The 16446-nt window shown below is 43.8% G+C and overlaps 1 protein-coding gene across 1 annotated transcript in view; it reads right to left on the reverse strand.

Annotated features, from left to right (window-relative positions):
* LOC146817972 (ribosomal protein S6 kinase alpha-2) overlaps window positions 1-16446 on the reverse strand; it is a 1223136-nt gene that overhangs the window by 130005 nt on the left and 1076685 nt on the right. Inside the window, exons 15-17 of the mRNA XM_085611448.1 lie at window positions 15375-15464; window positions 11778-11936; window positions 10048-10209 (exon numbers count right to left, since the gene is read on the reverse strand). Of these exons, the coding sequence (XP_085467574.1) occupies window positions 10048-10209; window positions 11778-11936; window positions 15375-15464 (411 nt within the window). The remainder of the gene's footprint in view (window positions 1-10047; window positions 10210-11777; window positions 11937-15374; window positions 15465-16446) is intronic.

Genomic DNA, 16446 nt, shown 5'->3' on the forward strand with positions numbered 1-16446 from the left:
TGTGAGTTACTCGTTTTTGGGACATGTGGTTAATAAACTTTTCACCTTTTATTATTGTCCTGAATATTGTGTATCGAGTAAATAACAGATTGTGCTTGTCATAACGATATCCAATGACAGCAAAACTAATCTATCAGTATATATTTCCTTTTTTGTGCAACATGGGAGAACCATACTGAACCGGTCTTCTATCTATTATCTTTCTAGTAATCTGTGCTCTGTAGCATCATTCTTCGAAAGGTAGAGGTAAATTAACATTACCCATAGGTGAGTTCACACAATATATCGACTTACCTGAATGGTGTTTGTTTCCCATTTTTAACCACGTGTGCAACACATGTCACGTGTGTGGTGTTTATTTTGGTGTGTGGAGGTTGACTTTGATGTTTTGGAATTGATACTGAATTTATTAACTATCTTTTTTCAGAGACACTGGACCGGACTGCAGCTGGTTCTGTTGTCATAAACACCTTACCAATGAGTATGGTCTGTAATTTATTAATTTTTGTTCCACGAGCAGAGTGATAATATTGAGAGGTCCTGATGAATGCCGCGAACAAGTAGTCACCTGGCAGAAACATGTCGACCACCAATAACTAGGATATTATTTCAATCCTAGATCACCTCATTTTAACTCTAGCTGATGGGAACTATCATTAAATTAAATTTTGTTACCCTGTAGCTAGTTTTATTTACTCACATTTTGTTTAAATTCACACTCTGCCCCTTACTCCCCCTGCCAACTTTGGTATCCCCATTAAAACACCTCACGCTCCTCTCTTATTCTTTTTTGAGAGTTGTAGCCCACACTGTATACCTTGCGGTTGCAGTGTGCAAGAGGGGACCCAATGATGAAGCATGTCACCCTCGGGTGAGTGAGGGTTCTCGTCTTTAAAAGAAAAGATTTATTTTTCCTCCCTTGTTTACACACACTGACTTTGTCTTTTAGGACAGTAGCATTTCATCACTTTTAGTGAGATACATTCATTTGGAGTTAGTGATGCTTGATGCTTTGTTTTACTCCACCGTTCGAACCCTTTAGTGTGATACATATTTAGTACAGCAATTGCTGTGGGTTTCTGTGTTTTTTAGGTTTTTGATTGGTTCGATTGGTTGTTCCGTTGCAGTGGACACATAACTTTATCTGACTATTTGATGTTATTCTAGCATTAGCCCCTGTGTGGACATGACTGAATACACAGGTTTGGCTTTTGATGAGGATACAGTACAGGCAATACTTGATACACCTAGCATCCTAGATACTCATATTTCACAGACCTTATCTAATGCAGAAGAATGGACGAAACTTAGTAACATCAAAAAACAACAAGTACGTACCATTTTACATGCCGCCATTCTGACAGAATATCTTAGAGGGAATATAGCTCCTCCTGGCCTTATTGTATCTAATACCCCTAGACTATTTCTAGATAACAAAGTCTTTGTTACTAACTGGTCGAAAATAGCCTGGCGCTGTACCAGGGATTGGCTTGTCTTAATAATCACGACAGCAAAAGAAACAGCTGACCTACTAGTCATCGAAATTCAATCTCTGGAAACACAGCTTAAATCAGGCATACAGATCTCAGTATACAAAAAGAAGCTTGATGAGATTACAAAAAATCTGAACGAGATCAAAGACGACCTGGTCAAGTATAAAATTAACAAACTCAAGAAAGATCTTGATAGATTCTCTCTTGAAAAGGTATATCCTTACATTGCTGATGGTTATCAGGCCAGTCTTAACAAAAAGGGTAATAAGAAAGGTACACGAGGTTGGCGCAGAGATACGGATGAGTGGACCTCCAACTCTGATGAGTGGAGTGATTCCACGGACTCGGATACGGACCAATCTCTTTTTCATCAACAAAGGCGAGGCAGGGGCAGAGGCAGAGGCTATTCCTTCCCTCAGAATCAACAAACACCTTGGTGGCCACCACAACCATGGTCTTTTCCACCCCCCCTTTTTCACCCCGGCCCACCCTACGGTGGCCCGTCCTACCAACCTTTTTTGGGACAGGGCAGAGGACGGAGAGGACGCAGGAGAGGCAACAGAGGTCAGACATCGGAGACCCCCAGAGTCAATTGGGATCCTGCGTTGGAACAGAGAATCACGAGGAGCATGGCAGCCTCCACAAGCGAGCCAACAACTTAATTGTTAATTTGAGCAGTAAATCACTCACACAATTAGAGATTTGTGTTCTGTCCAAAGGTCTAGGTTTTGTACCTACAAAACTTGGCGACGATTTTATGACCCATAAAGAATTGGCGGAATTTTTTCGTAAAATACGTCTGTGCTTTTTCTTTAGTGATGTAGAGACAGAAACACTCGATGAGGGCTCAAATACAGGACTCCGTAATAAGTCTACTTTTTTGCCAACTTCACAACAGGTCCCTCCTGAAGTTCTTACGTTTGAAAAGGCGGTTTTGAAGGACTATGAATTGGGCCTTAGCCATACAAAAAAAGTATTTTGCAATCTGTCCAACTCAGAGAGACAATGTGTCTCTAACTTGGGTAACGATCCCCTGATCACGATTAAATCAGCTGACAAGGGGGGAGCAACGGTAATTTTGGACACAGAGGTTTATCGACAAGAATGCCATAGACAGTTAGAGAACATCACTTTCTATACACGCATTGCATTAGATCCTACCAGACGATTACAGCTGAAAATCAAGTCATTGGTAGAGGAAGGGAAAGAGGCTGGCTGGATAACGAAGAATGAGGCTGACTTCCTGATCCAAAAAAATCCCAAAATACCAGCCTTTTATGTCCTCCCAAAAATCCACAAGAATCAGCGACCTCCTCCAGGTAGGCCGATAGTATCTGGGATCGGGTCCCTTTTAGAGCCTTTATCGAAATTCGTGGATCACTTTCTCCGACCATTTGTATCCTTAATGCCATCGTATCTACAGGATACTAAACATGTGTTGCAGTGTCTTGAATCCTTCTCTTTTGATCCCAACTGTCAACTGATGGCTACATACGATGTGGAAGCATTGTATACAAATATACCGCAAGATGCCACCCTGGAGACAATACGGGATCTACTAGATAGAAATCCACGTGATGACCAAACTCCCAATGACTTTGTTATGCAATGTGCTACACTAGCACTTAAAGAAAACTTTTTCAGCTTTGAAGGACAACTGTATTGGCAAACCACTGGTACTTCCATGGGGAGTACCTGTGCACCAAGCATGGCCAACCTCTATATGCATGGCTTTGAGACTCAACACATCTATCCTCTACATAATCCTTTCCATTGTCAACTCAAACTGTGGAAACGCTATATAGATAATATCCTGGTCATCTGGGAAGGTGACCAGGAGTCTCTTGAAGACTTCTCTATATGGCTTAACACACGGGATACGAATCTGAGGTTTACTGGTGAGAATAACAACTTCTCCATTCCTTTCCTGGACCTCAGACTGTACCCTAAAGATGGGAGGATCCACACTGAGCTATACCAGAAACCGATGGCCCGTAATTCCTTGTTGAGTTTTCATAGCTTTCATCCAAGGGCATTACTAACCAATCTTCCAGTCGGTCAATTTCTCAGACTAAGGAGAAATTGTTCAGAACTGGTTCAGTATCATAAACATGCCAAGAAGTTGACTGAGGAGCTATCTGCCAGACATTATCCAACACAACTGATAAAAAGAGCGGCCAAAAGAGCTCGTAACAACGACAGGGGGGCACTCCTGGAAACGTATACCAAACCGAAATCAGATAGATTGGTGTGTGTGACAACTTTTAGTAACTTAACTACAAATGTAACAAGCATTTACAATGCAACGGTCTCGGCATTGTTAAAGTTAGAGCTATTGGCATTGCTCATGACAATGCCGTTTCTTTAAACGTTTTAAAAACAAAAACATAAACAAAAATAATGTCATGAGCAATGCCAATAGCTCTAACTTTACCAATGCCGAGACCATTGCATTGTAAATGCTTGTTACCCCTTTTGAGTGGAACACCGAGCTCAAGTATGCACTGATTTACCACCCGGTGAATGCTGCGGGATTTTCTTTCATTGGCTGCGGACAGTCGAAGGGTGATGGGGGCCGAGGGGGGAGAGCTTTTTACTTCAGCTTGGGGAAGTTTTGTTCTGCTCTTTACATGGTGCTGTATGCAGGCAGAGGGGCTGGGGCGGGGCATGGCAACTGCATGAGACTCCTGGTTGGGTTTATCAGATCCAGAGTCTGCAGACCCGATAATTCCGGGCAAAGAGAAACCCCAAACCTTGGGGACATCACTTTAGGCAACTCCTTACAAGGGCTGACGTAAGCTACTCTAGGCGAGATATCACAGGGGGTGAAACATTCCTAGCACACGACGCATGGACGGTTAATGCACCTGCAGCGCAGAAACTGAACAGCAAGCCCTCATTTGGAAGCAATGGGTGAAAATCCCCTTGTTATATAGTGCAACTTTCAGAGGGTGGCGTGACGTCACCATCCTATAGTTCTGTAACGGGTAAAGCTTCTCAACGCCTGAATGTCACAGTCAATATTGTGGGTCAGCGCCAGGTCTTCGTTTCGGACTAAAAGAAACATTCGGGATACAAAGATCTCTTCAGTGGAAAAACAAAAGAACTGGCGAGCGACACCGTGAGGAGAAAATGGGCTAAAGGGGAAATGACAAAGCTGGAGGTAACTGTAGAGTAAGGAAAGGGTTAAGGTTAAAATGTAAATGGAGAGAGTCTGTTTCAATGAAAAGGGCTGCAGGAATCCTCCCGGGTATAAATAAAAACAAATACTTTGCATTTTAATTAAAAATGATAGATAACTGCAGAAATAAAAATCGGAGCTAGAAATGAATCCCCACAAGATTAACCCACCATGAGTACTGATTAATTAACCTGAAAAACCAGCCGGAACCCTCATGTTTTACGGCAGTTCTAAAGCAGGGGTGTCTAACATTTGTCCACAAGGGGCTAGGATGCCGGATGTTCATGATAACCTCGGACTATGAAATGAATCTTCTCTGCTAAAGCTGTTTCTTCCACTTGGCCCATGAAATGATTTGGAAAGCGCTCTATCCTTTGGTTTTCGTGCCCCCTGAAAGGCGCTAGCAGCAGATTCGGAGGATGAAAACAAAGACGGCTTCGCAGGTGGAAACAATGCAAAAAATGTGTTTACCTTCTCGGGGGAGGCTGAAGCCCGGTGAGCCCAATGGGTGTTGCGCGCCAACCAGCACCCCTAGACACATGCCTTAAACGTGGCTTTCGGTGCTCCCCAAGTCAGGCTAAAATATGACACGTTTGCGTTTCAACATTAACAAGAAGACCCTTGGAGACCAGAGCAGCAACCGGACGAAGGGGGAGCGGACGAGCACACGACCGCCTTTCTCCGCTCCTTTTCGGATTCGGGGGCGTGTTTTGCTGTTGTCTCCTCCCTGAGACTTTTCGCAAAAAACACGCCCCCGATCCGAAAAGGACGGGGCATGATTGGAGTGACGGGACCTCTTCTCCAATGGCTGGCCAGCATTTACGAGGCCAGCCAATGGAGAACAGGGCAGAAGAGGGGCGGGTTCAAGCCCCTCTTCTCCCAAGTCATTAAATCTCCGGACTTCCGGTCTGCCGACCGGATGGTCCCGAGACCTAAAAAGGGCCATCAATAAGAATTGGCACATACTTAACACAGGCAAGCTGACACTGGACTCGCCCCTATTTGCATTGAAACGGAGCAGCAATTTACAGGATCTCATGGTACATACACGACCAAGAACTGTTGTACATCATAACAGCCAATCAACACTGTGGAATACTAATCCTGTGATCGGTCACTTTCCATGTGGATCTTGTTCATGCTGTCCCTTTACAAGTCACGTAACGGAGCTAGATATTCTACCGGGAAGACCATGGAAATTGAATAACCACACAAACTGTAACACCAGTGGGGTGATATATATGATCAAGTGCCCTTGCTCACTAATCTATATTGGAATGACTTGTCGCAAAGTACGTCAAAGAATCACTGAGCATCGCAGCACCTTTCGGTGCAAGAAATCGAATACACGTATGACAAGACATTACCTTGAGAAGGGTCACACGGAAAATGACCTTCAATGGGTCATTATTGATAAACCTCATTATGATGTTAATATGGGACCTTTGGAACATGTTCTATTTCGCCGGGAACAACGTTGGGTGTTCCGTATTAAAAGCCATTTGAAAGGTCTTAATGAGGACATTCCCTGGGGCTCTGTTTAACTCTTCCATGTCCCCCACAGTGTTTCAATATATCTTTGGATGATTAACAACATACATATGGGAGTAATGATGCTAATCATAGATGGTGGGTAACATTATGACTGATTTCCAATGGAATAAATGCCAGTTTAATGTTGTGAGTCTTGCCTATAGTCTTTATGTATACTATAATACATTCAGATTCACCTCCACATTCCCTACACATACTGGTCCGATTTTCTACCTCATTGGATACACCGTCTTTAATGTGCATCATGTACCCATTTACAAACAATGTGTAATTGTGATTTGGCACCTTGCTTTACATATGGAACTATATGTATGTATTATTTCCATCCGTTAAGCCACTTTATTTAGATGTGTTACGTCGTGGTGGCATGGCCCCGTTTTGGTGCCGAGCTCTCAATCACAGATTGATCATCTCAGTACACCGTGGGCACACTATCCATCTTTAGTGCGGCCGGTTTGATTTCTGTGTTTTCTGAGCTCGTGAGACTGCTGATACTGTTGTCTTCCGACCTTTTATAGCGTAATCCACTGCTTTCCCCATGATTAAACTACATTTCCCTTGATCCCTTGCAACTCGTGGTGGCATGGCCCCGTTTTTGTGCCTAGCTCCGATTGACAAATCGATCATTACACTACACTGTGGGCACATTATTTATCTTTAGTGTGGCTGGTTTGGTTTTTGTATTTTCCGAGTTCAGGAAACGGCTTACACTGTTGTCTTCCGACCATGTATAGCGTAATCCACTTCTTTCTCCATGATTAACACTACATTTCCCTTGATCCCTTGCAACCCGGACGTTAACTGTTCTACTTCCGGGTAGACGCATTCATGAAGGTGCATGGGTTGATTTATAAACACTGTGAGACGCGCGGTCTCTCCCCCTTCGGTTGGTGCTCTGAATAGGACGACACGGATTAACTCAAGGTATTGGAGGGTGCGAGTGTGGGTAGCCGTCGATGGCTTGTGCGCTGTCTAGATAGAGTGATTATAGACCCTATATGTTTAGTTTTTTAGACTGATTAAGCCAATATCAGTGAACACATGCCATATAATCTTTAGAGCTAGACGCCCGCTTGTAGCGATATTGACCAACTCGTTTTTTGGGATGCTTGGGTTACCAGGTTTAATATTGCATACTGACGAGTTTAATAGATTTTGCTCGTTGTATTAGAATTCATTTTCATTAGCACTAGACCAGAATAAATTGGTCCGGCTATGTGCAGAACATATTAAATGTCTCTACATTGCTGATAGCATTTAACACACGCTATACACCTTAACAGCTACACGTTACTATGTAGTGACTGTGAGTTACTCGTTTTTGGGACATGTGGTTAATACACTTTTCACCTTTTATTATTGTCCTGAATATTGTGTATCGAGTAAATAACAGATTGTGCTTGTCATAACGATATCCAATGACAGCAAAACTAATCTATCAGTATATATGTCCTTTTTTGTGCAACATGGGAGAACCATACTGAACCGGTCTTCTATCTATTATCTTTCTAGTAATCTGTGCTCTGTAGCATCATTCTTCGAAAGGTAGAGGTAAATTAACATTACCCATAGGTGAGTTCACACAATATATCGACTTACCTGAATGGTGTTTGTTTCCCATTTTTAACCACGTGTGCAACACATGTCACGTGTGTGGTGTTTATTTTGGTGTGTGGAGGTTGACTTTGATGTTTTGGAATTGATACTGAATTTATTAACTATCTTTTTTCAGAGACACTGGACCGGACTGCAGCTGGTTCTGTTGTCATAAACACCTTACCAATGAGTATGGTCTGTAATTTATTAATTTTTGTTCCACGAGCAGAGTGATAATATTGAGAGGTCCTGATGAATGCCGCGAACAAGTAGTCACCTGGCAGAAACATGTCGACCACCAATAACTAGGATATTATTTCAATCCTAGATCACCTCATTTTAACTCTAGCTGATGGGAACTATCATTAAATTAAATTTTGTTACCCTGTAGCTAGTTTTATTTACTCACATTTTGTTTAAATTCACGCTCTGCCCCTTACTCCCCCTGCCAACTTTGGTATCCCCATTAAAACACCTCACGCTCCTCTCTTATTCTTTTTTGAGAGTTGTAGCCCACACTGTATACCTTGCGGTTGCAGTGTGCAAGAGGGGACCCAATGATGAAGCATGTCACCCTCGGGTGAGTGAGGGTTCTCGTCTTTAAAAGAAAAGATTTCTTTTTCCTCCCTTGTTTACACACACTGACTTTGTCTTTTAAGACAGTAGCATTTCATCACTTTTAGTGAGATACAAGCTTATTATTGTAGCAGCGACCTCATTTTAAAAGATATTGTGACAGAATTTTGTCGTTTTATATTAAAAAACGGGCGAAAACGCGGAGGAGCTCACCGGGTGGTGGCCATCTTGATTCGCGCGCTCGCGCTTCTCTCCAAAATTTTCTTTTTAATACAGTACATGTTGTGTAGATAATGTGTGTGTGTATTATCATGGAGTTATTATAAATATATTTTATATAATGAGTATCAAGGGGTGATACCAATGTAGACAAAATAAAGGCAAATTAAGTTGCTGTTAAATAATTATTGATTACTCCAATAGTAAGTAAGTCCACTATTGTTAAATTCCTACTGAGGTGCATAGCTAAATTCCCTATGGAGAAACCCCTTATAAAGTGAATGTATCTTATACATAGGGGGCATTGGATTATCCCTGGCTTTCCCCTTTTCTCTTTGAACACACAGGCTGCAGTAGCAGGCCTGGGCCATGTTTAAAAAATAAGATAAAAGGCTACTTAAGTGGGTAGCACAATCAATGCTGCAGGCCCACCAGTACCATTTAATGCACAGGCCCAGGGTGCCTATAGTACCACTTTACTAGGGACTTACAAGTAAATTAAATGTCCAAATTGGGTGTGAGCTAATTCCACCATGTTTAAGGGAGAGAGGGCAAGCATGCTAGCACTGGTTATCAGTTGTAAAGTGCACAGAGTCCTAAAGTCAACAAAACCAAATTCAGCAAAACAGAAGATTTGAAGGCAAAAACTTTGGAGGAAGAACACCATACGGCTGACAAGTCTAACACATTTGTAATCAAGTGCGAAACGCACAACCTTCTTTATATCACACGAAACATATTGAAACTGTTTGATTAACACAAATGTACAGTACACTGTTTCATTACCCATCACCAACAACCAGTATGAAAGCAAGAACAAATGTTTCCCTTCATTGGCACACTGCACACGTTGCCTGCGCTCCCATCACACAAAGGCAAATTCGAGGTTCAGGGGCTTTACCTTTGATAATGTGCACCTGTGCCCAAAACTGACTGCGCACCTAAGTTGTCACTTATGCAGTAATGTATCTGTGATTCGTGTGCCTAATCACCAGACACTAGTGACCATTTCACGACCAAACGTGATCACGCAGGGGACAGCTGTGCACCTGTTTTTTATGTGACACCACTGTTTAAAGCACATATATTTAAGCACATAAATTTAACTCAGAATGTGTCTGATTCCGTGCATGAATATCAACGGCACAACTTGGAAACAGTATGCAGCGGTTACATACGCCAAAGATCGATAGCTGTTTTTTCTGCCTACCATGTATGCATTTCCATCCATCCTCTTTGGAGTGTCGACTCACTTATACACTCTTACTTTGTATACACATGTGCACACTTGTGTGGGACATAACCCTTTCTTGGCAGATGTCGCTCACCCGCCAAATTCGAAATACCCCTGTTGCCCTATATGTGCAGAAAATTAGGTGTTGCTATTTTTTTTGCAACACACATTTCTGACTGTAGGTTCCGTCCTACCTCAGGGGCCACAAAATTGGCCGTGTAGCACGGAGTCATCAGCAGTCCGTTCTCGGCTCTTAACTGTTTGGCAAAACCAAAATCGCAGATTCTGATGGATTCGGGATCCCCTGACTCGTCCATGTACAGAATGTTGCTTGGCTTCAGATCTCGATGAACCACCTGCAGGATTCCGAGAGAAGAAGAATGAAACGAATCATGGTGTCTGGAGTCACATATCTTGGAGTTCTGAGGACGACCCTGCTGGTAGTTCTGCTGGGATCACATGAGCACTTTCCATTTGAAATCAGAGTACAAATGCAGAGACCAGGACAACAGAGGAGCTAATCTCTCATTAATGATGCAGGCGCTATTGCCTTCAGGTTGTTCTTGCGAGTAAAAGGCCACTTTGTGTTCGAGCTTAGGATAAAAGAGGTACCCTTAGGTGAAACAGGGAGAAAATATCTTTAAAGGAAGTAGGTGCAGTTTACAGGGCTGAAAAAAAAAACAACAGGAAGTTACAAAGAACAGAAATGCCTAATGATCCATGCAATGGATAAGGAGAGCAGCATCTAAACCCTGCATACTAGGATGTTTTGGGCGATTTGGGAGTTGAGGACAATTAGATGCAAGATGCACAGGCGAGAGCTGTCACTCTCATCTGCCAGGTGACTGAATGCTGTACTTTGCAGGCATCAGTCAGTCTTTAGAGTTGATGGACTGTCCGACTCCCCCGGACCCAAATATTAAATTGCTCCTTGTTTGATACAGTATTAAACCATGTTCAACAGAATAGGTAAGTCAATATTCAACGGGTGAGGAGCTGGGAGTTTACCACCCTTCCTAAATGGGCATATTGCAGTGCTTAATCTGAGCAGGTGCTTTCCGGTGCTTAGCACCGCTCTTAATTGGTCTCCAGCACCTGATTGTCAACACCATCCTTAGAACAGTCCACCACATGGTGGAGCTGCTCATCTAATTTAGAGATGAGCAGAACAACGGTAGTTTAGTACTTCAATATTCATTAAAATTGCTAATACCTGCCTCCCCAGCCATTCCTTTAGCTTTGGGGACCAGAAATAATCGGAACTATCGCATTTACATGCGAGAGAGATGGTTAGTCGTTGTTTTGGCAACATTGACTGGGGCGATGGGTGGTGCAAGCTGCAGTGCCCTCCTGGTCAGAGCCCTGGCGCTTAATATTTTACAAATTAAGCACTGGCATATTGTCACCCTCCCTGCACACCCAGGAGTAATGCATTCTGCTTGTACAGGCAATATGACACTCTACGACCGGTGGCACCATCGATGATGAACTCATTCAGCTTTGCCATAGAATCGTCCGTCAGTGCTTTACAGCTAGCGCCTTTTGCCCAATGTCTGTTCCCCATGATTTTCAAGCTAGCCGCTTCTGAGTTCAGTTACTGATTGGGTTCCTGGTTCACACAGGAACTTATATTTCTGCTCGAGGTCATTCCCTGCCCATTTGTTGAAATTTCGAACCTATTTTACCAAGTCTGGTGACTTTGTGATGTGCACCACTAGTAGCTCTTGAGAAGCAATGTGTCCACACCATATTGTTGTTGTATGCCACCTGTCTCTTCGACACACCGTGCATGCTTAGAATGAGTGGAATACAGAACCCCATAAACAGTCAATGCAGCAAATGCAGCCTTATAATGCCCTCACATCCTCCTTATTTCGGCTGTCCTTGGCTGCCACAGACAGGTGGCGGGCACACATCTACTTACTCCTTGGGAGTGCAGGTAGTCCACTGTCTTGGTGATGATGCTCAGCACGGCACTAGCTTCTCGTTCGGAGAAATACTTCTGCCGCAGAATCCTGTCCAAGAGCTCTCCTCCCCTCATCAGCTCCATCACCAGATAGACGTACTTGCCATCATCATAGACCTGGGATGATAAATGTGCCTGAGTTATGACCGGCCAGGAGGAGTAGCCACTTGTTCTTTAAGGCAAACTGAAAAATACATAGCTTTTATAATTATACTACGCGATTAACACAAAACAACCTTATATTTCTGCAGACTCTAAAGCTATCTTAAGGATGACAGTGATTCAAAGTGTTCCTTAGTTCAAGGAGCTCCTCTCTGTTCACTAGTCATTTTACAGATTTTATTACCGGTGACAAGTCCTAATGAAATGATACATTTATCAAATTGCCCTGAAATGCAGACTATCACTTTGAATCTCCATTCTAAGACAATTTTAAATATTAAGAACAACAGAGGCAATTGTCAATGAATACATTAGGGCCCCTTGTGCCCTATAGGATAGTGAAAATATTGGCCAATATTTGACACCTCTAATCAAGGAAATCCGAGATAAATTCTGAAGTGATTACCAACTATTCCCTAAACTAGAAAGAAACAGTTGACAGGTATGGGTAAACTGTAGCATGTATTGTTTTTGCTTCGAACTTGACTGACTGTGCCAGTACACCAGTGCAGCAGAGCTAAAATGAGGCCAATATGAAATCTTGGATTTTACAGAGCCACAAGGAAACACTCCTGAGGAAACAGGATGCCATGAATAGCATTATTTATCAAGTTACAGATTCTTTAGTTGGAGGATGTCAGCTGGCATGCCTCCAATCATTCGCCGAGAATAGAACTATGGCTGAGAATGCAGTGCTGAACTGTAACTAGGCAAAGCAGTAATGCACTGTAACTGGGCAAAGCAGACAGCGAGAGATGTTTGCTCTGTAAGTTGATTTGAGAGTGTGTGGTTCAAATTGCTAGTAGAGGTGTGTTTCACTCTGTGATGGCATGGACAGATGTATGATGGAACAATGCATTCTGTTGCAATGCATGCCATTACAAGGCATGCATTACAACGCAAATGCCATTACCATGCATTTTGTTTACAACGATTATGCCTTTACCACGCTTGCCTTTACAAAAAATTTCATTGTAAAAGCATAAATGTTAAAGGCATATGTGTGGTAAAGATTTTCCCTAACCCCAGCCCTGAGCCTAAAACCAGACCCTGGTGTGACCCTCCGCAGCCCTTTTAGAAAATATCCGGCCCATGCCCTGAGCCCTAAAACCAGTCCCCTGGTGTGACCCTCCCCAGCCCTTTTAGAAAATATGCGGCCCATGGCCTGAGCCCTAAAAACAGACCCCTGGTGTGACCCTCCCCAGCCCTTTTAGAAAATATCCGGCCCATGCCCTGAGCCCCAAAACCAGATCCCTGGTGCGACCTCCTCTGGCCCCAGCCCTTTTAAAAAATACCGAGCCCTGAGCCCAGAAACCGAACACCGGCACGACCCCAGTCCTTAAAAACACCCCACACCTAGCCAAATACCCTAAAGCCGTACCTTCCCACCCCACGTCCAATTCACCTTACCTCACGACGATAAGCCATCTCTTCAAGTCTGAGGCACGGTAAAAGTTTTAAAGAGGAAGCGGAGGGTCTCTTCATCTCCTCTTATGACGCTGATTGCCACACATATGCCTTTACCACCAGTCCCACCCAAATACCCATACCATTCATACCTTTACAACGCAATTCATTGTAAAGGCATGCGTGGTAAAGGCATATGTGTTGTAAAAAATGCACGGAAAAGGCTACGTATGGTAATGGTACATGTGTTGTAACAACCGCGTGGTAAAGGCTATGAGTGGTAACAGGCAAGTTATAATGGCTGTTTCCTGGCATGTACACGTACATTAAAAAACCTTGCACTGGTGCTAAATGTGTGCTGGCATGATCTCGAGGAAGCATTCCCACATTTCAGTCAATCAGCATTTGTAAAGCGCAGCACTGTCACCCCTTGGGGTATCTGGGCGCTGAGGGTGCCATGTCTCAGTCAAAAAGATAGGTCTTGAGTTTCTTTCTGAAGTCAACCTGGGAGGGTGCTGTTCAGAGGCGGAGGGGCAGGTCATTTAAGGTCTTGGCGGTGATGTAGGAGAAGGAGCAGGCTCTGCTATGGCTGTGATGGATGTTTGGTGTGTGTGCCAGGATGAGTGAGGCAGAGTGCAGGTGTCTTGCGGGCAGGTGGAAGTTCAGTCGATGGCTGATGTAGGATGGTTCTTGGTCATGTAGAGCTTTTTATGCATGCGTGTGGATCTTGAACTGGCACCTCTTCTAGATGGGGAGCCAGTGGAGTTTCCTGAGGTGGCGGTGATGTGGGTCCAATTCGGGAGGTCCAGTTGTGGTGTTCTGTATGGTCTAGAGTCTTTTGAGGAGCTAGGTGGAAATCCGGCGTAGACGGTTGCCATATTCGAGGTGGCGGTTATGAGGGCCTGCATGACAGTCTTTCTGGTGTTGAATGACATCCATCTGAAGATTCTGTAGAGCATGTGACAAGTGTGAAAGCAAGAGGAAGTGACTGCGTTGACTTGTTGTTTCATGGACAGTTGGCTGTCGAGGTTGATGCCAAGATTGCATGCATGGTCTAGCTGTGTGGGTGTTGGTCTAACTTCTGCTGACACCGGCTGTGGTCCCATGCGGAGGTGTTCTTCCCAAAGATCAGTACTTTTGTTTTTGTTGAAGTTGAGTTTGAGGCAGCTGTCTCTCATCCATTCGGCTACGTTGGTCATGGTTTTGCAGAACTTGGTTTGGGCTGTGGAGGGATCCTCTGTAAAGGAGAGGATTAGTTGAGTGTCACATTTGTAAGGGGGCATTGTTCAATGCAAATGAAGGAACATATTTCCTCTGTGTCTCTGTCATATTATAAATGCAGGCATAGAGGCCAAGAAACCAGCAGGAGGCGCCCTGACTGTGTGCCACATTGAAATGGCGCACAGTCTGGGGTTGCCACTCCCTCACTGAAGACACGCGTTGAATGGAGGGAACGGCGAAAGGGGGTCACAGGTACAGAAACACTCCCTGTAGTACTCCTTCCTTTCCTCATAACTGCTTTTGGGGGCCGGCCCCAACAAATGCAATTGTTACAGAAGAAGATTTGTACATGGTAGCTATTCAAAGTGTATTCATGATTATCCCTGCCTTATCTGGAACAACTTTGACGAATTTGACCATACTCTCTCTGTACAGGTGAAACTAGACAAGTTAGATATAGCATAGGTATGTGTGTCCGACTTATGCATACTGTGCCTATTGGAAATTTCATTGACAGGATGTCCTCATCTATATTACCTTGGATCGCATTCCAAAACAGGATTGTTCTGTCTAAAATATGTTTTGTAACTAGTCACCATCTTTCCTCTTCCAACAAAGATAGTAAAAAATTCAGGGCAGGCCCAAAAAGATTCCACTCACAGAGATAAGCTGATTTTGAAGCCATAGGAGCTAAGAGGCTACCTTGACACAACCCGCATAGCCCTGTAAATAAAGACCGGCATCAGATATTAAGAATGTGCTTACATCCTTAAGGGTGATGATGTTCGGATGCTGGCCATATCGCAGCAGGATTTCGATTTCCTCCGATGGGTCCCTTTTGCTCCTGTCGATAATCTGTAAGAGAGGGAGGTCAAGAAAGTAAACTGGCTTTCCAGACAGGACAAGAGCCGCTAACCAACATTACAATAACCTGCATACATCAGTATAGCAAATAGTAAGAAGGAAGAAGCAGATTTTTCTCCTCAACGCTCTCCGTAGCTTGCATATTCGAAACTTTACTCGCCCTGCATTCGAGCGGCGCGCGGAACCCCTTGGCAGCCAATCAATAGGTGTAATGGCACTGCAACACCTGCCGCTCAAATCGCGTCCGCACGCTTCGTGCCCACCGTTTGGAGGCTATTCAGGATGCCACAAGCAATTCTCCTCAGCACTCCCTTGATGTTACTCAAGAGCGGCGCGATTGCTCCCCTGCGTCCCCTCCCCTCAACACAAAACCTTAAGCTCGCGCTGTTCCTTTGAGCACACTGATTTCACAACCTAAGTATAAATTTACAACATGATGTGGCCCGAGGGCACACTTCCTCTTCAGAGTGTAACGTCATCAAGTCCATGTCAGTTCCTACCTCATCTGAATGCTGCATAGGAAGCATGTCATGTGGCCGCATGTATGAGTATTGCTGTTTTTAATGAAATGCAACGCTCCTTATGCAAACAACAGATCAGTGAGCGTTTTAAGAAACCAAAGGGGTTATGACAATTTACTGCTTTACTTTGTGTCTGTGTTGCAGTTGACATAAGAAGAAGGAAAATCATTACACATCCCTTGCTTGCTTGACTCACATGAGCTAAATTTGCATAGGCGAGCACGTCCATCAGGACAAGATGCAGGATGCAATAGTGGGGTGTTTTACACTATCTATGCAAAATTATTCCATATGAACCAGTGTACTTAAAAGGGCAAGATGCTCCCTTCATCAGCCACCTCCAGTACAACCAAGAAAGATGGTGAAGGATTCTAGGGACTGGTGTGCTGGGCACAGCAAAATAGCATTGGTCGGTTTGGAAAATGTGAATTAAAGTCATCTTTGGAACATCA

Source organism: Triturus cristatus, chromosome 6 (genome assembly GCF_964204655.1).
Source record: "Triturus cristatus chromosome 6, aTriCri1.1, whole genome shotgun sequence".
Lineage (NCBI taxonomy): Eukaryota > Metazoa > Chordata > Amphibia > Caudata > Salamandridae > Triturus > Triturus cristatus.